Below are 24,166 nucleotides of genomic sequence, written 5' to 3'. Positions count from 1 at the left end.
GATATCCATTGCTGAGGATTTTGTTTACCTAAACCACAATTCACAAGAACGGTTTTGAAAATATTGCCCAGAAGGAATTTGATTCTTGAACGAAATATTTAAAAAAGACTAAATAAAGTTAAACGACGCTACATATGCAGCCTGGGTTCTGCTGTTAGGTGTCAGATCTAAAGACCTAGCAGCAAGATGAAAAATAGCAATGCAAATGGCAGTTCCTTTGATATATACTCAAGGTTGGTAATTTTGTTCGACCTGTAGATCATTTCATTTTGTTAACATAGACGTTGCGCACGATGTTGGTACCAATTCCAGTTTGCTGTAGATTAGCATGAAAATAAATACGTTATATGAAATGTTTTACCAGACGAAGTTAAGTGAAACGCTAAAACTGTTAAGAGATATAGACCTAAATGGTTTTTTTTGCATTGATCTGCGATCCTTAACCTATAAATAAACCGTTATCAAGCTGCTCAGATTATACACGTGATCTGTTCAAAAGAAATTAAAACTCCACAATCTTTCTAAATCTCGCGCGTGTGTCTTTATTTTTTAATATTTTTTTTCAAAATCAAATATACTATTAGATATAAAAACAAATTTATGTAAGAAAAATGCAATGATGAATTTAAGGATGTTTAATTACTCCTTTCATGTTCCTATCGAAATTAATAAAGGAACATGCCAGGCTTTTTAAGAAGGGAAAGCATTTTATATCTTTGCATGTTCCTATGTTCTAGAAACACCAATATCTGAATAGAACTATTCATTTCGTTCTGTCTTGATAAAATGCAATATAAATTGATAAAAAAGCCCCCTTTTTTCTCTCTTATATTCGTTCGTTCATGGAAGTATTATATATATATATATAAGAGGAGGAAGGTGGGTTATAGAAACATTAAACCGGTTAATAGAGTTTTGAATATGCATTAGATATTTGTCACTGGACGTCAGACAAACAATCAATTAATACAAAAGAATGCGTCAGTTTGGGTTACGCAATCTTTCAATTAATCATTATTGTGATTAAATCATACTATTGATAGAGAAATTCACAATTTGTTATATCAATTTAATAATTTGTTAAATCAAATTTATAATTTGTTAAATCAACTTTATAATTTGTTAAATCAAATTTATAATTTGTTATATCAAATTGATAATCAGTTAAATCAAATTTATAATTTGTTATATCAAATTGATAGTCTGTTTTATCAAATTATTAATTCGTTATATCAAATCGGAAAAAGTTAATTAGCATGGCCCTAAAAGGCTTCCGTTAAAAAAACCTGCTTAAGCGTGAATGTCTAATTGCAGCTGGATATTAAAAATATTCGACTTTGTACGAACATTTTAATTTTGCTTGTACCCGCTACGAAACCGGAGAAAAGCTCGGCGAGCATCGCTTTTAATTTCCCTGTGTTTGTAACGCTTGTACATGTATCAGAGACATACACAGTAATACAATATCACATCTCTCTGCTTGTACACATATATCTTACATTTGTCTACAATGTACATGTACGAATAGTGTATAATCATATGTAGTGTACGTTCTTACCATTAGACTCATCATGACCATAAGCAAAAATATATTCGAAAGAAACCGAATAAATGTACACCTACCGATTTACTCAGGAAAAGATTCTGACAAAGCAAGCAACAAAATAAATATTGATGGTCAATCTATTAATCTTTAATATATATTTATTACACAAAGTGTACCCTACGGCCAACTACGTTACAGTTAAGAATGCGCGGTTGACAATCATTTTATTAACTCATTACCATCGATCAGTCAAAAAAGGAGAAAATAAAATTATGATGACCATAAAGACGTTAAAACATATGATATATCGAGTGGTCATTCCGTTGTCAGTTAATACTATTATGTCCAGATCTAGATCATTTCTATTACTGTCCAATGGTAATCGGAATTCCAAGGTATGAGTACATTTTCATTTACCTTTTTTTTTTAAATTAAGTTTGTTTACTTGTATTATCAGTTTCAAAGTTTTAAAGAACGGTTTTGTTTTTATTCACTTATTCGAATCAATATTTCGACCACACTTGCGACTTATCATAAATGTAGTGCTTGACTTTGATCTTATATTTGTACCGCGGAAAAACGTAAACTCTATAAGCATGGTAAGTATATTTACCATGTAGGTTTATTGTTAATTATTTCATATTCATATCCATAGCTTATTATTCTAAATTCAGATTTTCATATATTAAGGGTTTTTTTTTTTCTTACTTTTTCTTAATCGGAATTTTTCAATGGACATACATGACAAAATTGATATGAACAGTTAGACGTTTATGTAGAAAAAAATCATAATTGATAATTTTTACATAGAAAATGTACTTAGTTTTTAACAATAATTCAACATAACCAATATTTTAACATTGATTGTATATGTGATTTATTGCAAATACTCCAGGCAATAAAATTATTTCATTTTCAAAAGAAATCAGAATAATATATATTCCAAAATCTAAATGTGATTTGATACCAATACTAAATTTTATTTTGTAACGTAAACTAAATATTGGATTTTATAATTTTTGTTATAAATTGTTTCACTGTAAATGTTTATTTTAGTATAATGAAGGGTTTTTTATTATTTTTTTATATAAAACAAAACACCCTTTTTCTCATAAATAAGCTTTCGTCGCGGTGTTACTTGTTGCAGATGACAATCAATCATTTAATGAAAAAATTATTTTCAACACTAGTTTCTTTTGTCAGAATTCGTCATCAATTTACGAAAAAAAACAAAACATGTAACATATTAAAACACGGGTTTCTCTGTCAGAATTCGTCAAACTAAATTATTTTTTTAAAGCATTTGTTACAAACAAACCAAACCCTTAAGCACAATTTCATTGTTTGAGAAAAAAACTTTAAAAAAAACAACTTTCGGTTTTCCGTGTTAAGGCTATAAATTTCAAATATGCTGATTATTATTTATAATACATGACCCACAAGTCAATGTACTAGAGTTCTATAATAAATTACTAGTACTTGCTCATACCAGACACGGAACACATGTATTCTGTTGTGGTTTCGTCATGTTTTTTACTAAGAACAAGACATTATATTTTATCTTTCATTTTTTTCTAGCATTGTTGAGGTTTTCTTATCCACCTATTGAAAAGAAATTACAACAATACATTTATTAAGTGTGTTGCTAATTGAAATGTTACTGTTCATAGTACTTTGAATTCAATTGAACCAGAATTTTAAACCGCTATACATGGATGATCGTTTTTAAGGTAAAAGGATTACTGTAACAATTCAAACAGCTTTTATAAGACTAATGTGAGTATAAGGATATGATAATGTCGTAAGCGACACAAAAATATTCTCCTTACACAAGCGATTCAACGATCATTTGAACTTTTTGAATCTACAAAGTGAAATGTCCGTTAACAGTGGAGGATCCAAGGTCGGGGGGGGGGGGGGATTCCGGGGGTTGGAACCTCCCCTTTTTTTTGACGATCAATGCATTTGAATGGGGACATATAGTTGGAACCCCCCCCCCCTTTTTTTTATTAATGGCTGGATCCGCCCCTGGTTAATATTAGTTTAGAATCTTTTAACTGATGCATGTACTTTGCAACTGAATCAGTAAAAAACTATATTGGATTGATAATAAATGAAAATTTCACAAGTTCTGATGTTTATATAGAATAATTTGAATGTTACAAACAGGTGTCGATGGCAAGTTCTATAAAATCGTCCCGAGTGTATATGAACGTTGTGAATAAATTTAACAGAAACCATATAAGAGCCGGCATAACGTATCAATTTCCCAGGATGAAAAATTTTGTCCTGCATTTTTTTTAAGTTTAAATCTCTGTCCTGCCTTTTTATTTTTCACTCTATTCGGTCCTGCATTTTTTTTTATTAGTTTATCCTGACTTTTTTTACATAAATTGTCATCCTGCCTTTTTTTTTTGCCAAGTTGCTCATCCTGCCATTTTTTTACTCAAAACTCCTGTCCAGCCTATTTTTTCAAATTTCATCTAGCCCCCCCCCCCCCCCATAAAAATCAAATAATAGCTCCCTTAAATAGACATACAATAATTCCCCTTCAGTTTCCTTTCGTCCATAGTTTTGTCTGAAATTAATGCCGTTTGTCTGAAATAAAAGGAAATATATGATAAGAAATTTATATCAGGGAGCTGCCATTTGATTTTTATGGGGGGGGGGGGGGGGGGGGGGGGGGCAGGATGAAAATTTTTGTCCTGCATTTTTTTTAAGTTTAAATCTCTGTCCTGCCTTTTTATTTTTCACTCTATTCGGTCCTGCATTTTTTTTTATTAGTTTATCCTGACTTTTTTTACATAAATTGTCATCCTGCCTTTTTTTTTTGCCAAGTTGCTCATCCTGCCTTTTTTTGCTCAAAACTCCTGTCCAGCCTATTTTTTCAAATTTCATCTAGCCCCCCCCCCCCCCATAAAAATCAAATAATAGCTCCCTTAAATAGACATACAATAATTCCCCTTCAGTTTCCTTGTTCTTCTTTCTACAGAGGTTGGTAGATATTTTATTTGAATCAATAATACTGCTGAAAAATATATGACATACTGTAAATATGTAAAACCATTCATAAAAATGTTTCGAAATGGATGGTTCATTCCTAGCCTACCACAGCTAGTTAAAGGGTGCACTCGACCCGTTAAAACTTCTGAAATACACTTAACGTAAAATCAAACATTCAGAAAAAAGGCAAGGTTTCTATGTTCAAGCCTTACATTACTTGTAATAAAATAAAGGGGGGGGGGGGGGGGGTTCTGATGAAAAAAAATTGTATTCACTGATAATGGTTCATTCTACTTGCTGTATACATGTATGAGCCACCATGAAATACATCCTTTTGAGATCATATTGTGAAAAAAAATAATAGATGGGATAAGGTTATCACAGGTCAAGCACAAAAAATTAAAAGGAAAATAAAATCATATCTGGAAGATTTGATAGACTGTAAAATGTATGGCATTATACATTGTTACGTATAGATATCAATATTACCTCATTATATGACAGGGCGTTTACAAATCAAGCATAGCATAGTAATGATCATGTCTTTTTTCTCTCAATGAAATAGAAAAACTTGCTCATAAATCAATGATGGCGTGTTATCTGATTTCTCGTTTGCGCTAGTCAGATGCGGATCCAGGATTTTGAAAAAGGGGAGGCGGGGGCCCCCACACTAGACAAAGTTCGGAGTGGAATAGGTAAATATCTGGATTAATTATAAACGTAGCTCCATAAGGGGGTGGGGTAGTCACCCCCTCACCCCCTTTTCCCCCGAAATCCGCACCTGCTAGTGGTATTGTTCAGTCTTTCTTATTTTCATCTTTATCTTCTACAAAAATTTTAAATACTCAGATTTCAATGAAACTGATATACTAGGAGAGGGTTGAGCGCTCACAACAAGTTTAACCCCGCCACATTCTTTATGTGTCTGTCCCAAGTCAGGGGAGCCTGTAGTCGAGTGGTTGTCGTTGGTTCATGTCTGTCATATTTGCTTTTCGTAAACTGTTTTGTTATAAATTAGGTCGTTAGTTTTCTCAATTGAATTGTTTAATTCATATTTTTTCATGTCGGGGCCTTTTATAGCCGACTATACGGTATGGGTTTTTCTCATTGTTGAAGGCCGTACTGTTGCCTATAATTGCTTAAATCCACTTCATTTGAACTTTAATGGATAGGTGTCTCATTGGAAATCATACCACATCTCCTTATTTTTTATACTATTTATTACATTTTTGTCTAATGACAGCAAAAGTGTACACATAACAGTATAAGCTAAATAGTTATAAGAGTAATAGCCTTAAACAGTGATTTTGTCATTTCGGTTATACATTGTTTTCAGTATTACTTTCAGATCTGACATGGATTGATTTGTGCCTAATAATTCTTTATAAAATTGGGGTCATAAATGCCTCATTTTTCGTTCATTGTTTTGTACATAAATTAGGCCGTTAGTTTTCTCGTTTGAATTGTTTTACATTTGTCATTTCGGGGCCTTTTATAGCTGACTATGCGGTATGGGCTTTGCTCATTGTTGAAGACCGTACGATGAGCTATAGTTGTTAATTTCTGTGTCATTTGGTCTCTTCAGGAGAGTTGTCTGATTGGCAATCATACTACATCTTCTTAATTTTATATTTATAGCAAATTGTTTAGAACCTATTTCAGTTTGTATATTTTTTAATTCAACTTTTTGTTGTTTTAGTCCACATGTTGTTATTATTCAATGACAACCTTGCATGCTGTTCTTAACACGTGACGTATTATTGATTTTGAGTTTTTATTTAGAGAGTTGTATTAAGGAAAATTGGAACACTTGACCTTAGTATGTCAACGAAGTCAACACCTAAATATTTGTATAAATTAAACCTGTATTTTTGTCGATAAATACTTCAAGAAGGTAAAGAATTATTGCTAACTTGACATGCATTAGGACATTAATGTCACATTTACTGACCAGCAACGCATTAATAATTAGTATATACTTTTCACTTATCAACGCTTTTGGTATACATCGTGTATATATGTGTATTAGATGTCATCTTTTAACCGTCACGGTGTTAAAGTGACAAAATTCAATCACATTCGGAAAACTGCAGATATGGGATTTATCTTAATTACATGGTTGGTCAAGGATGTTCTTTATGCAAACACAACGTTAAACGCCATACCATATGCATAATTAAAGAAGTTGAGTACTAGAACACAAAAAGATGATAACAAAAATGATAATATAAATAAAAACTAAATCTCGTGATTGAACTTTTTTTCATACTTTTCAAATACTTTTCTAAAACATAGGAGACATTACATGTATCAATTAAAGAGAGAAAACATGTAAGGGGAACATAGAATGAAAACATGTAAGGGGAACATAGAATGAAAACATGTAAGGGGAACATAGAATGAAAACAATAAGTTATTTAATTCTGAAAGTCATACAGAAATGATTTTAAAGCGATTTGTGTTATCTAATATTGTTTGTGAAATCTTCAAAACATGATAGTTTAATTATTTCGCCGAATGGTTACCTTATTTCACTTTTTTCCTATATACTCTGTCGAACCTCAGGCAAATTGGACAGGATACAAATTTCATGCTTTTAAAGTTTGATATAGAAATAAAACGCGTTTAGAAATACAACTGAGAGTTCATAACCCGAGATAAGATGACAAGGTGGAAAGTTTTACTTTTATAATTCGTTCTCAGAATAGGAAAAATTGAATTACAATAATTATAAAAATAAGAAGATGAGGTATGATTGCCAACGAGACAACTATCCACCAAAGTTCAAATAAAGTGGATGTAAGCAATTATAGGTAACGGTACGGCCTTTAAGGTGGTACCAAACACCTCGAATAAAATTAATTCGGCTCGTTTAATTTTCATAAAATTTTGACAAAATATTTACTTCGACCCTTTGACAAAAATATAAAAATTTCAAAAAACTTGAACCTCACACTGTATCGGAATTTTTTTTCATTGGATATATAGCAGTTTGACAAACACTAATTTTGATCATTGAGAAGCTTAATATTTCCTTAACAATAGAACGTGATTAAAACGTTTAGCTGATTTTTAAAGAGTTATCTCCCTGTAGTGTTATGTACCACCATAACAACGAGAAAACAATTGTTTATTTTATTTGCCAGATGTTCTACCATGAGAAAAATTTGCAGAAAGGACGAAAGATCGAGTTATAATACACGGATTTCGTCATTAAAGTTCAAAGGGTTCTTAAGCTTGTTCGTGAAAGCATTTTATTTGGAGTTATACATCTTACGAAATTTGCCGAATGTGATACGAGCGTGTTTGCCCAACAATGATGGTGAAGCTCGATATTTTTATCGCTTATATTTTTTTTCTATAAATAAAACCAATCTGATAAATGAGGGTCTAGGGTTTACGGAATAGAAAATAATGACCAAAGAGTGCAGAATAAAGGGCAATACAACTATATAAGAAAGAAGAATAAGCAAACAAAAAATAAAGAATAGAGAATAATGGAGTATTAAAACATAAATAATAGAGAATAATGGAGTGTTAAAATATAAAGAATAGAAAATAATGGAGTATTAAAATATAAAGAATAGAGAATAATGGAGTATTAAAATATAAAGAATAGAGAATAATGGAGTATTAAAATATAAATAATAGAGAATAATGGAGTGTTAAAATATAAATAATAGAGAATAATGGAGTGTTAAAATATAAAGAATAGAGAATAATGGAGTGTTAAAATATAAAGAATAGAGAATACTGGAGTATTAAAATATAAAGAATAGAGAATAATGGAGTGTTAAAATTTAAAGAATAGAGAATAATGGAGTGTTTAAATATAAAGAATAGAGAATTATGGACTGTTGAAATAAAAGAATAAAGAATAATGGACAAAAAAGATGAAGAACAGAGAAAATGGTCTAAAAAATTAGAGAATAGAGAAATGAAGACATCCAGTCCTTCATAAATTGATTTTTGCTTTTTATTTCAGATGCAGTTTGTGTTTTTTGTAGTTTCACTCTACATAGGCGCAACATCTGGACTGATAGAACCGATTCCATTGCCATCATCTTTGGAGGAATGCATCAATTATAAAGTTGACTTGAACAAAGGTTCCGGAGTGCCATTACATATTATACAAAATTTATGTTTAAGTAAATTTATTTCGTTTGAAACACCCCATACATGGGCTCGTAATGTGACGAAAGAGGAACAAAATTATATGAGGTCTCTCATTCGGAAAGTCATTTCCGAATCAGAACGCTCTAGTCGACATCGATTCAAAAGAAGCGTCTTGCTCCCTCAACGGATACGTCGTGAAATAAGAGCAGCACCATTCAAACAGTGGGATGACTATGCTAAGGCCGTGAGACGCTTGAAATTTGAAGAGGTTAGTTTATAATAACTCATATAAACAAATTATAAATTATCAAATAAACCGATCAAAACTCATGTTAATTTGATAACATAAAAGTTGTCTTTCAATACTCGTACACATTCATGACTAGTTTTCAAATTATGCTGCGTTGGTCCTATTGGAACGGCATGGATAAGGGTGAAGACCTTCAATACTAGTTTTTAAAATGGGAACAACCACTGATCGATTTACATTGATTCTGCAGATATTGTAAATTTTACCGCTGAAATGCAGAAAAAGGATATATATAACTTCTGGTATTGAATGATTTTCTTTTACTTTGTCAGTCCAGTTGCATAAGATATTTTATTAGTATCCGAACAATCGGATTGTTACTAAATACACATGCAAATAAATAATAAACAATACAAATATGTAACATTTACAAAAAATATTAAATTGTTAGACAACATGCCTCCCCTTTAAATTAGTTTAAAATGATTATATTAAGGAGAAATGCTGCTTAACTCTATTTTATTCTGAATCATTCATAGTTTAGATAATAGTAAAGAAAAAAGATATACACGTAAAATCAACAGTTTATACACAACTGCTAACATTGTTTCTGTAATTATACATCACATTTATTAACAATTATTATCAAAACGTCATATTCTTTACAAGAGAAAATAAAATTATTTTTTTTCCTCATTACTCATTGAAACAAAACTAGGAACAATATCATATATTTCATTAAATATTTTTATTCTAGAGAAATTGAGATGTGTAAAATTTTTTGCAAAATGGAATTCACCTTCAACCTCTATATTACATAGGGGGCACAATCTATTTTCTAAAGCTGTTTTTTTATACCGAAGGGCTTAACATACACCCTTGTTTTACCCCAACTGTAAATGGTGAACATTTCAGTAATGCCATCATGAACTTTAACTGTAAATAGAACTTATGTATACATATCTTCCAAATAAGGCCCCTTTGTGTTATATGTAAAAAGTTTGTAGAAATGGCCTCTCTGTTATAGTATCAAAAGCTTTTTTAAAGTCTATGCAGCAGACATGTATTTTTTTTGAAGATTTAAAAGCTTTGTCATTAATAGTTTTGAATGTTCAAATATGGTTTTTTGAATCCTATTTGATCATGGCAAATAATCTTATTAGATTCTAAGCATTTTTCTAAACGATTATATAGAACTCTATATAAATTTTTCCCAAACAACTAGAAAGGGCTATACCTTTGTTGATTGAAGGGTTATTAAAACAACATCCGTTGAATATGGGTTTAAATGATATTCTCTCCACTTAAAAGGACATATACCCGAAAAAGAACTCAATACTACAGAAACACATTTTGGATAGTTCAACCACAAACGACCTTAACAATAGCGGTAAAGAACTCATCTACCTGTTTTCCTTGACGGGGTTTTAACCTTATTATAAGTAACATTACATTACTTATAAACTGAGAATTTACATCTAAATACTTCATTTGAACCATGCTTGTATCTACGAGATGCAATTGGTACCCTCAAGGACTGCGAGTAACTATCCACAGGTATGAGAACAAACAAAAATGAAAACAAGGCGCTATAAATTTCATGTGACCGAAGCGCTTTTCAGGATTTACCTTCATTAGGAACGCCTTTAAGCCGAGTACATGTATCTAAAAGCCAATGATGTTTAAGAACTATTATTATTATACCGAAAATGCTTGAATTTCAATTACATGGCTATCAGCCGCGTGTTTAAATGTCACGTATCAATAAAAAGATAACGATATAGAGTAGACAGCAACTCTTCAACACAATAAAACAAAAAAGTCAGTTAGGGAGAAAAACACGGTCTTCATGAATATGCAAATGTACTAACCAAATGTCAACCTGGTAATCGTCCAGATGCTATACGAGTTTTGAACAATTTAAACAGACTATTAATGACCTGCATAGCTCTTTTGTAAATAAAAACAACAAAAGAAGAAACAACAACGAGATATAAAAAAGTTTGACGAGGTAAGTTTTGTCCAAGTTTTAGTTTCATGTGCAGTGTTTTGAATTTCTGTCTGTTTTTCTTGTTTCTTTTGGCCATGGCGTTATTTTTCTTTATTCTTCGATTCATGGTTTTTGATTGCCTCCGTTGTAACAGTAATACCATCTTCTACTTTTTCAACCCAACTTAATACCTTTACTCTTTCCTCTTTCAGATTGGACCAAGTGGTAGAAGCAGGTACGATACGATTGCAGATATTCACATGACAGCCATCAATTCATCACATTTTGGACCAAACTTTTTACCATGGCATAGATTATACCTCATAACGTAAGTAAACGGAATATTCCTTTACTTAATTATACATGTTGTTAAGGAAATAAATTATACTTTGCGCTTAAAGAAGCCATTGAAAGTTCATTAGTTAATCAAAATCGACAAAGGTTTTATGGCCTACAACGTAATACTGTTATCTGTCATTGATTAACACATCTACGTGTAAAACTTAGTCGGACAAAGTATTATTAAACTATTACAAGCAATAGAAAATCATGGAATCAAATGGCGAAATGAAATTAAAAAAATAGTTGTGTATATTTGTTTTCATGTTATGATATTTCAAAAGAATATTCAAACGTGTAGTTTAATGATTGCTTGTTTGGCTGTACCTGTACTTTGTATTTCAAACGGAATGGCACATCCTAATTTTTACAGTAATGTTGTTTACAGAGCCTTGAAATTTAGATACGATTTGCGTTCACTTATCAAGACTTTAAATAAACTTATTCTAAAAGGTTACCAATTGAACTCTGTAAATAGATCTTTGAATATTGTTTTTATTTGTATAAATATTGATTTTGTTGTCGGTAAATTAAAACTATCGTTAATATTATTGTTATACAAATATGCACATTCACGGTTCTACAATCTGTCAATACCTTTATTTTGGCATTGCACAAGGTTATGTTTTTCTCTGACTGTTGGTGACGTCTTTATACTAAATCCATTGGATGTTGGATGTGTACTGAATGATATTTTAGTATTAGAAAAATTACTTTTTTATCAGTTTTTTTTTTGCTTTGAACTAGTTGTTAGTAACGGGTAAAGGCTATTCCTCTCAGATCTGTACGTTGTGTCTTTTTGGTGTAAGGGATTTATAAATATCGTGCCACGTCCGGTCTGTGTTTTTGTTAGATGTTTTTTCTGCTTTATATCGATTTGATGAGTTGAGTCCTTATCAAATGATTTTTATAGTGTGTTCTTATATTGAACTGTTACAACACTATCCCAGGTTAGGTGAGGGTTGGTGCCTTTTAACCCCGCTACATTCTTTATGTGCCTGTCTAAGCCTGTAGTTCAGTGGTTGTCGTTGGCTCATGTCATTTATATTTGTCTTTCGTAAATTGTTATGTTATAACTTAGGCCGTTAGTTTTTCTCAATTGAATTGTTCATATTTTTCATGTCGGTGCCTTTTATAGCCGACTATATGGTATTAGTTTTTTCTCATTGTTGAAGGCCGTACGGTTGCCTATACTTACGTACATCCTCTTTATTTAAACTTTGGTTTATAGTTGTCTTCATTGGCAGTCATACTACATCTCATTACTTGTATATTGTTATTTCTTCTTCATAAGATTATGTATATATTATCCTAAAAATGCACATAGGCAACAAGAATAACAAAGAATAACTTCTAACGTACACCGACATAAGTTGAGGAAAATTTTAATGCAGCTGTTCAAAAATTGTGCCATACCGAGCAAAAACAAGCATATTTAAACAAAAGATAGCAATACAAAACATTAAACGTGGATTTTATCAGATTTTAGTTTTAGTTTGTTTCATGATGTTTAATTCTTATTATTTTAACGGAACCAAATTTACTGCACCGGAAGCGCATTTTGTCAATTAATGGCTCTACAGTGATGCTCGATCTAAAATAGTTACGAATGTTGAAGAGCTGGTACGACTTCGTTAGTAGTGTGCACTTTTTTTAATATCATGTTCGTCATTTAAGTAATAGATTGATAAATTAATTAATGCTAAACTTCCAGTGGCAAATATTACATGATTAATTAAAACAATAACTTGTATTATGATCATGAATACACGTCTTGTACTTAGTCTAGACTGACATGCAGAGCCAGATTGTTAATGAGATGATGTTAGAAAACAATTATGATATATGTTTGTCAATCTACTCTGACCCATTATTTTGATTCTTAGGACTTCTTAGTCAACCAGTCTGTGGTTTGACTTCTAAATTCCGCGTGCATGACCGAGACGCATAAATACTAATAGCAAAAATCTCCTTGTATTTATAATTTCTAGTCTTGGTTTGAGTCGGCAGGTTTATAATTTATCGATCTTCCTTTTAATATCGATTGAAACACCATGAATATACACATATTTTTATACATTTATAATTTCAGAATGGAGACTGCATTGGGGGTGCCTATACCGTATTGGGATTCGTCCATTGATTACGAGATGGAACATCCTACTAAGTCAATATTGTTTACACAGAAATATTTTGGGAACGGATTCGGTATGGTAAAAACTGGACCATTTGCTAAATTTCAAACGCCCTCTGGCCCATTGATAAGAAACATTGGAAGTGATGGATCTTTATTTAATAAGAGGGATTTAAATGCTATTTTCACCAGAAGCCTTCTATCTAAGATTTCAGAGCCGACAGCCGAAGAGAGGGTAAGCTTAGAAGGACAACACAATTCTATTCACAATTGGATAGATGGGCAAATGAACACGCAGGAGTTTAGTCCGCACGATCCAATATTCTGGACACACCATTCTTTTGTTGACTACATATGGGAAGGCTTTAGGAAAGTACAACATGCACGTGGAATTGACCCCGTACTAGACATTCCCGAACCACCAGAAAATGTCACATTCCAGAGTGGAAAAGATCCTTCAGTTGGTTTATTTGGATTTTATAATCGTGAAGGATATTCTTCGAAAATTGCAAAAATGGTGTCATATGAACCCCATCCCGAATGTCCAAAATGCTGTGGAAGCCCCGATATGTACTGCAATACCAGAAAACATGTGTGTGTAAGTAAGACAAGAAATCTAATGGAATATGAGGGAAATCGCGCAGAAGCACAGGAAATAGCAGATAAAATGATCGAAGCATCAACGGGAAGGCAACGTACAGTATTTTCGGAATACATGCGAGATGATCGAGTGCGAGGTGACTCCTTAACATTAAAAAAGAAGGCAAAATTGAGAAACCTAAGAAGGCAACTAATGAATGGAGGTGTAAACGAGTTTCCAGTTATTCCGTCCATATTCAATCGAGTTTCATCTTTAAATACAGAAACGATTTACCATGGACTTCCACAAGGATTCCCACCGATGAATAATCTTCCTCCTATACAAATCATCCCGTCTCCAGATTTTCGAATTGGAGGGTCAAATTTTCTGCCAAAGCCAACATTGGATATAATATATGGTCCGATACAGTTTGATTCAATTGTTGTTTATCCGAACAACGAAATTCAGACTCCAGGTCACCACTATAACAACGCTGGTCCGAAACACCCACCCTTTTCAGGTTACATGACAGATATGCTCACAAGAGGCGATTCTTTTTCATCAAGAAATCATGTTTTGCATTTGCGAAGAAGACGTAGTCTGTCTAAAAGGACAAGTACGTCTGCTAGAAACCAAATATGGAAACCGACCCTAGAAAATAGTTTTTTCTTGAATGGTAAATCTGACCTTGATGCATGGGCATTTGTTCCGGTCAAAATAATTTATAATAATATTAAAGAATCGACTTACCAAAACACATTGAATTTTACCGGAAGTAATACTGCTCTGCAAACTATACTCGGAGACAATATAGCAACTTGTGGGGCAAGGGTAGATAATCCACTGAAGATTTTCGTACAATCTCATGGACTGAACTATTATGGAAAATACAAAGACTTTACAGTTTATCAAAATACAGAATCAGCGCTGAATTATATCGCAATAAAAAAACCTTCCAAAAAATCAGTGGAGACATATATTTCTGCATATGATTCGTGTGGGAATACTTGTAACACAAGATGTGTAGTCCCCGGTGTTTATCCACCCGTTTATAGAAGTTGCGCTGGTGCAATCAGTGTTTCTAGTAAAGAACCTCTAATGTACAACGATGTTCTAAGCGCAGTTCGAGGATTGCCCGTTGAGGAAAACATTCCCATTATATTTGTTTGTGATATTCTGTGATAACTTCTTCAGAACGATTGTGAGCTAAAATACTGGATTACCGCGAGGCAATGAAAATTTTATACCGTACTGTTACTTGCGTTTCATAGTTTCTTTCGGTTTATATTCTAATTTTACCAGTGTTCATAGGAAAATAAAGAAATGAGTTTAGATTAAAATGTGCATCCGATTATATAGATGTGTCTGATTAGTCGAGTTGCGAACTTATGTGCAGTGAGGTGTGAACAATAACAATTGTTTGGCGTTTAAGTGATGCAGAACCAATTTTGTTTAAAGAATGAAAAAAAAAGTTTAACTGTGAATTGGAATGCACTCATGTTATGGCGTTTTAATTAGTAAAACATGAGCTGAAAGGGTAATTATTATATAATTATTCCAATTTGTTCCTAGATGAATGACATGAAATGGACAGTTTCTTATCATAAACCATCAATTACTTGTGTGAATCTAATGAGTGAAGTACATATACATGTATATATGATGTATAAATCTGACACCTACCCAGAATGAAGTACATGTACATTTATGAATGATGTATAAACCTGACACCTTACCAGATAAGTTTTTTTAACAATCTGTTGGTATCCAGTTAATAAATAAAAGTTACATACTGAAGGAAAGAACTGTTATATCAAACTCGCCCGAAGAGACAACACTAGTTTGGTATAGTGCAGAGAGAGTGGGGTTAGTTAACCTTATTTTGTTACAATCGCCTTTGTTTAATACGGACAAAAATTCGAATCATCATTTCATTCAATCAAAGCTAGCTAAAGGACAAATGGAAACATTGGATGACTGATTTCCTCCAACAACAGAACCGTATAAAAAGATACGAAATTAACGCATTTCTGTCGATTTACAGTTCAAATTATAAGATTCGTTAATAGTTTCTATATTACTGTATGAATATGAAATATATGGGGCTTCAAAAACATAAATTTAATAAAAAAAAATCATCTTTAGTTTTAAAAAAAGTATTGGCGGTCAAATCATGTGCACCAATGTGTTACGTTCATGTATGAGCTTGGTGGGTTTCAATCAAAAATCATTTATGAATTAAGATTGTTGAATTTTGGTCGAAAATTAATCATCACTAAGTAGCAAAACATTGTTTAGTATTATGCATTATTACATATTTTAGAATGTGTAGTTCAAAGTGAATTGAATGTATGAAATCAGTTAAAGACAGCACATTGCTGAGTTATTGTGTAACACAGTTTGTATTAAAGATGAGATTAGCTATATGTTTTCGTCATGCACGAATTTAAGAACCAATCCTAGTTATTGTATTTTGCAAATCCTAAAATAGACAAAATGAAAGACTTTAGTTGATGCATTGTAATGTATTTTAATGTCCTCCTCGTGTTAGATAATATTGTAATATTTCGGGGAAAAGAATCACAAAATATCTGATGTATAGCTGTAACTTACCTTCCTTCCAAATTTAGAACTGTTATGTCAGTTAAACTCCTAACAATATATTGATTTTCTAATTTCTGTTATTTCTTGACAATTTCAACATTAATGAATTCTTGGTTGTGATAAAACACGATTGTATATGGCAGAACTCTTTAATTTACAAGTAATGCAAAGAATAAATTGCACATGCATATAGATGAATATGAAGGTGATACCAAATACCTTGACTAAAATTAATTTTACTCGTTTAATTTTCATAACATTTTGACAAAATATTAACTTTGACCCTTTTAACAAAAATGTAAGAATTTCAAAAAACTTGAAACACAAGCATTATCGGAAAAAATTCATTGGATACATAGCAGTTTGACAAACACTAATTTTGATCATTGAGAAGCTAAACATTTCTTTAACAATAGAGCGTGATTAAAACGTACAGCTGATTTTACAGAGTTATCTCCCTGTAGTGTTACGTACCAACTTAAGATAGTATTTGTGAGTATTTATACACTCTGTCTTATTTGACATTTTAATTTTGTATATTTTTTATGTCAGCGTATGCTGCGCGGGTGATAAAAAAATATTGAAATCTTGATTCTTGTATATTATTTGATCCAGTTTTATAAGACAGACATTAAAAGAATTACCGACACCGTTCATGAAAGAACAAACAAATAAAAAAAAAAACAATGATGCAAGGGGGCGACCATAAGGTGTTCGGGGGGGGGGGGGGGGGGGGGGGATGGGGGAGGGGTTTGACTTGATATATGTATGGCATATTAATATGGGTGTGTTGCTTTATTTTTGTGTGTAAATTCGTACTGACTGTCTGTTGGTTTTAAAAATTGACATGACGAAAACAAGAACAGATATGACATCGGGAATTTTATGATTAAAAGGATATATAAGTAATAATACGTTAAAAAAAAAACAGCAACCCAACAACTCAATAAAACAGAAAACAACTCTATAGGATCAGAAACGGCCTTCAGCAAAATGGCTCTATTTTCCTTGTCGAGACAAGCCCTGACTAAATCTAACGGAGTCTTACAAGTTATCAATCAATTCAAAAGGAAATAAAAAAAGAATGTGTCTGAGGACACGAATGCCCCCACTCAAGCTTTGCAACGAAAATGGGACAGAAGGACGGAAACGAAAAGACCGAAAGATGGAAAGATGGAAAGACGGAATAACCGTCTTAGAACGGACTGTCAAGGGTAACACTTAATGCCTCTGTCGCCTACGACAGGGGCATAAACATAAACAAAGACGGCCACTGACGACTTTTGCGACTGATATTAGTTTTAGGAGTACTCAACTTTGCCACTTTTATCTGGATACAATAGTTGAATAGCAAACGGTACACGAGAGGACATGTAATTATTATAAATTAAATGCATATGGTGAGAGATTTTGCTCAATGTTGAAGATCTTACTATTACGTTGAGATGAAGACTAGCAAAAAAGCGCTGTTTCTTTGATTTTGCTTTTTTCCATCTTCGCTAGCCAAGGGTTACGATCCAGTCCCATCCTATCCACCCATGGCGGATTAAGATAGAATTTCGGAGACTTGAGGTAATTTTATTTCTATTGGTCGCAGTTGTAACTGGCTGCATCTAATCAAAAAGCACCTTTAAGATGATCACATGTAAATGTAGAAAATGTAATTAAACAATTACCACGTGCTGATTGGGCAACAAGTCTTTACCCCCAAAACGTAAGAACGATATTTAGTGACAATTTAAAAGTTCTTAATCAACTAATTGGTTCCTGGGTATGTTTCTCGCGCAAATGTTGGAATGTCAACAAATATTTTCAGTTCCGTTTTTACAACTCTAAACTGAAGAAAGTTCAAGTGCTGCCATTGGTCAAGAATGATGATGTCGAAATGGGTCGTGACTTTTATCTACCGGTAGATGGCGCAGAATTGAAATCACAAATGTTGGCTTAATCTGCCAATGGTGGAGAGAAGGGGACTGGATCGTAACCCTTGGCTAGCGAAGATGGCTTTTTATCATGTGTGCCTATGGATTTTGTGACATGATTTGATACACAAAGCACATTGATGCAGGCTCCTATAGATTAGATATTTGGAAACCGGTCTTTGATGAGACAATTGTATCCCAATATTTCTAACTTTACTGTCAATATAGGTAAAGGCGTATTTAACTACTTGCTCAGCTAAAAAAAATCATTTTTAGAACTTGGTCATGGTGTTTTACATTGAATTTTCGATCAAGACGAAAGATCCGATATTCAGTTAATCGTCTCGGTGGCTCAATAGCTTCAGTGGTTCAAAAACATATATTTATGATTTTGGGAGTGTTAGTTGACAGTATATATATAAGAATATTACATGAGTAGTAAGTAATATGATTTAAAGAATATTACATAAGTAGTAAGTAATATGATTTAAAGAATATTACATAAGTAGTAAGTAATATGATTTACAGAATATTACATAAGTAGTAAGTAATATGATTTATATCTAAAGATGCATTTATTGACATCCATCTTCTGTTATTTTGCTGCCGTTCTTAGCTGAAAAAAAGAAATGATATATTAATACTTTAATGCGACAAGTAATAAAAGGTAATTTCAATGATCTTTGGAGATATGGTCACAAGAAGTAATTTCTATACTAGCTGTTGTCATACAGTGCGTTATCTCCTGTCCACTAAAGTATGATGTAGATCATTCATTGTGCGTCCTGCTTTCAAAAAAACAAAACAAAAATGCATAGCATCATTGAAGTAACATATCAAGATGTTACATTCAATAGAGCGTTTGATATTTTAAGCACCAATTTGTCAAAGTCACCACATTTTTTTATATTTTATTTCTTCATAGACAGAAAAAATGTTACAGTCATTCCTAAAAAAAAGAAGACAACACCATGGACACAAAAAACTGCAAATAACAATAATAATAAACTAGCTGCACAGAGAATGAGCAAACAATGAATTCTAGTAACAAAAAATCTATTTTATATAACTTGTCACTAATTATAGGCTGGCATAAATGTATCTATATACAAAATCATGTGCTATTACTTTAAAACATTTTTGAAGCCCTGGCTTGAAATAACGTCATGGGAAGTTGGCCTTACTCTACCTCTATCTTGGAGCGAGCGAACAAGACCATTTTTTAAAAAATATGTACACACGGACGAAAAAGGGACTTAAAAAGAAGAACGCACATATCACAAAGATAAATAGAAGAATATATCATTGAATTTTTTAAGATTAAGTTTGTATATTGTATCTTTAAAGCATTAGGTATAATCGATTATTAATTGAAGGTTGCACTTCTGTAAATATAGACTATGCAATTTTCCTTAGGAACTCCTTTTGCGGCTAAAACTGTATCACTTTTACTATGACGTTTCGTAAAAAAATATATCATAGAATTGAAATTTCATATGCACTACTTTTTTTTTCAAAAGGTCAAAATATAGAGTTGTGTGGCATATTTTCAACATTTATATGCCACGAACTTCTTAGATTTTAAAATTATACTAAAATTCTGTACTACCCCTTCCTTTGCTTTCATTTTTTGGGTCTTCCTGAGAATTCAATTTCACTGCTAATCATGTCTGTTTATACTGGTAACATTCCCAAGTTATGTCTCTACGAGATGAAACATAGAGTTCATATCTGGCAACCAGTAGGTAAACAAAACAAAATTACTAGTATGAATATTATATATCTCCCCAAAAGAGGCGTTGTTTGCAAAACAGCTGTATTTACAAAGTGCAACGTGAAAAGGACACGAACAAAATTATAAGCATCAAAAACAATAAGTTAATCATTTCTTTGATATCTGTAGACCATACAATAATAGATAGTTGTTATGGCCAGGAAGAGTTTTTTTAAAGCTAATTTTAACATTAGTTCGAGATAGAATGCTGTTTTATTGAAAAGAATTAAGAAGCGAAAAACAAATTAAGCAGGCGTATGATTATGACCATATCCTTTCATAGACTTGAGATAACTTGTTTCAATCGAAAATGCATGTATCGAAATACATGTATTTAGTCTCTACGGAACTGTCATTTTTTGTTGTTCTCCAATACAAATGATATGGTCAATGTCTAAGGGACGAATCCAGTCATTTTTAAAAGGTGGGGAGTTCCAACCATTTGTCCCCATTTTAAAACATTGATCCTCTAAAAAAGGGAGGACCCAACATCCGGACCCCCCTTTTTGATCCGCCACTGATGTCTTTAACAAATTCCATTACTTCAAATGTGTTACGAATAAATGAACATACCATTGAACTTTCGTTTTTCCTTCATAGAACTCTGCCTTGCAACCGTTACAATAATTTGCTCTGAAATAAATTGATATACTACCCATTATAATTATTTGCGATTTCTGTTGGCGAGTAGCGCGCCAGTGCCCCTTACCCCCAAAGTTAGATATTTTTTTCTCGTATTGATCTATAAATCATAATCCATCCTTACCGTTTAGTAAAATGTTGATTAATTTATTCAAACACAGTACATGTCTACATATATGAAAACATGTGCTCTCGGTGACATGCAAAATACTAAGACACGAAATGACTGATTTACTCGTATTTATTTCTTATTTTAGCATCAATATAATTATGATTACGGATACTTCTTTTTATTATTTCATTCAGGTTGTAAATACATTGACCGTATGCACATTCAAGTTCGAACGCTTTTGTATCCTAATATAACTACAAAAAGAAGCATTCAATTTTTACATGTTGTCATGATAACAGCTAGATATTATGACAACCGAGTGAACCAACTATATGCGCATGGCATTAATAAAACTTGGCGATGCGCTTTCTTTTTATATGTTAGAAAAATGGCGACATCAGTGAACAACGTGGTTTAAGATCTCGTATGCAATAAAAACAACGTTCGAAGAAAAGGATGAAGAGCGGGGGAAAACCCAGGACGCAATCGAAAATAATAGTTAAAAAATAACAAATGATAGATGACACGATGGCCGAATGTTCCTTCTGTGAAGGAAGGACGTAAAATGATAACTTACTTGCATATTGCATATGGATGAGTATCGCATGTAGTTACAAGACAGGGGTCAACAAAACAGGAAGTGACGTCGGTGTCACACACGCCATTCACCGTCGCAACTGAAATCATAAAATCGTGTTACATCAAGAAGTTTGCATTGCTTACTTATATATATTATCATATGTACACCAACACTTATCACTTGATGTCATCGCCTTGGTGATCTTGTGGTGGCGTACGTGTTCGCCTCGAGTGGGTTCCAACATCAGCCAGATCAAACCAAATACTTTACAATGTGTATGTGTTACTTCTTCGCTAAGCACATGATTGCATTTAGAAGAAATCGAAAACACTAGATGGCTCGGAGTCAGAACAATGTGTGCGGGTAGGGTGACATGTCTTCTAAAGCAGGACAAATATTCTTATTACATTAACATGCTCTCGTCCTGACTTTGCATTATTTTCATTTGACGCTGAACGTTAAACAGCCATCCATCCATTATCATCATAACTTGATGTCCCAGTTTTCGGCGCAAGAATGTTTCATTTAATGATTTCTATGTTTTCTAGCAATGTGAAGTCTGCCATGCATGTCCATATTCTATCTCAGGTGCTCCGTAAGGGTAAGCAGTTTCTACTCCTCTAGTGACACATGTCACGTGATTCCTGTAAATAACGTTCATATCCAGTAAATCATCCGTCACGTAAATATTCTAACCCTTAAATTTGACCGTATAACAAAACCTTTTTTTAGGACAAATGATAGACAAGACTTTTACGGGCAGATACAACACAGACATATACAAATTTAAAAGTACACAGTAAAACACTGAAACCTAAAGCAAGAGCAATATGATATGATTTTAAACAAAACTAGTGGTGATCGCATGTACTCCAAACGAAAGGGTACTATGTAGCATATATATCATAGCGACACCTGTCGTGTTCTCCTTAGGTGATTTCACAATTGAGGAGCTAAAAGAGGGCCGGTTAGTGGTTAGGACTATTAGAATATGTCCGTAATCATTGGAGACAGATATTCCTTAACGGTCAACCAACCCGTCATGGCGCTAAAATAACGTTCGAATGGATGACTCCAAGTTTACTACTTAGAACTCTTGGTTCAGTAGCTTCCTTTCAACCAGTCAAAATCTGTATAGGAAATCATGATTCGAACTTATGTATCAAGGTATATACACATGTTGATGAGTTTCAATTACTTATAACAACACTGAATACGACTAAACACCGTTATACAAAGTGTGCTACTTGGAGAGCGTCAACTTCCGAAGCAAGGTTGTCGGCTCTCCGAACCTTTCCCGAAGTCCTCCGTTTAACACTGGTTGCCGAGTTTATGAGTTTCTGATCTTGTTTAAAAGTTGGTAGAGCGTAAGTTGCTTACACTTTGAGAGCACGCGAGTTCCTCCATTTTTGTGATGAAGTTTATGTTTATCAGTTTTTTAGTTTTCTTTGTAGCTTCTAAACCCCCACCCCTACTTTTCAAATAATTTAATCATTACGTACACAATAAAATAATTTGCTGAAAAGAACATTTATGAATAAAAAGCTTCTTACCAAAGACAAGAAAGAGCGAACAAATTAGAATTGTTTTCATGTCGTGTTGTTGATTCAGATATTTCTACTGTAATCGAAAAGTTGTGTAAGTGCAACACACCTGTATATCAGTGCAACCTGATAACGGACATACAAGGTTACTACACTGCTTGACACAGAGTTGACATGTTTAAAAAATTCCAAATTTTAATTAAGAAACTTTTAAAATTAGGTGGATGTTTATCTTGTGATTTACTTTGGATAATAAATGCTTTGATATCCGCTCCGGTTAAATACATTTTGTAAAACAATGCAAGAAAAAAAAAAGTTTTATAACAAAGAAGAAATAAGATATCATGATTTTTTTTTATCTATTGGCGCATTAAACATATTCAGTTTTTGAAAAAATGATAAATTCAAATCATTTAATAGCAAAAGTCTGTCTAACTAAAAGCAACAATTTGAAAACAGTTTTAACGCATACAGTTGTGCATAGCCTCTACACCTTGTGGGGCTTTCGTAAAAATGAATTAGAGTGTGATAAAAATTAACAGTAACGGAACTGTTTGTGAGGTAGACAGATAACTGTATAAATTTGGTAGTAAACTTAATGTTTATATTAAACTCTTCCCTTTTCTGTTGCAAATGCAGCCAGTTTGTTTGCACGACAAGTAACAGATTGTTAGAAAAACCTATTGAATTTGACTTCAGAGCACTGTCTATGCAATCATTAGTGTTTTCTGATATTTGATACATGGTAAAATAATATGGAAGTAGCTTCTGTGGAAGTAAGAGGGTGTGAATGGGGGTTTATAGAATAGAGAAAAATGGGCGAAAAAGTATGAAGAATAGAGAAAAATGAACAAATAAAATACAGAATAGAGAATAATTAGGTGCTCAAATATAAAAACTAGAGAATAATGGGCAAAAAGTATAAAGAATAGAGAAAAATGACCTAAAAAATTAAAGAATACAGAAATGAAGGACCCCCATTAAGACCCTCAAGTAAGTTTAGGATCTTAATCAGTGGCGGATTGAGGAT

At 32.7% G+C, this 24,166-nt stretch overlaps 1 protein-coding gene across 1 annotated transcript; it reads left to right on the top strand.

Moving 5' to 3' along the window:
- Positions 1–1,890: 1,890 nt before the first annotated feature.
- Positions 1,891–16,380, top strand: LOC127718296 (uncharacterized). Its single transcript, XM_052224296.1, has 4 exons — positions 1,891–1,941; positions 8,535–8,933; positions 11,118–11,233; positions 13,337–16,380. Exons 2-4 carry the CDS (start codon positions 8,535–8,537, stop codon positions 15,138–15,140), a joined length of 2,319 nt encoding a protein of 772 aa, XP_052080256.1. The 5' UTR covers positions 1,891–1,941; the 3' UTR covers positions 15,141–16,380.
- The last annotated feature ends 7,786 nt before the right edge of the window (positions 16,381–24,166 follow it).

This window comes from Mytilus californianus, unplaced genomic scaffold (genome assembly GCF_021869535.1).
Source record: "Mytilus californianus isolate M0D057914Y unplaced genomic scaffold, xbMytCali1.0.p SCAF_10, whole genome shotgun sequence".
Taxonomy (NCBI): Eukaryota; Metazoa; Mollusca; class Bivalvia; order Mytilida; family Mytilidae; genus Mytilus; species Mytilus californianus.
Note: the sequence above shows the minus strand (reverse complement) of the source record. Positions and strands in the feature narration are given on the sequence as shown.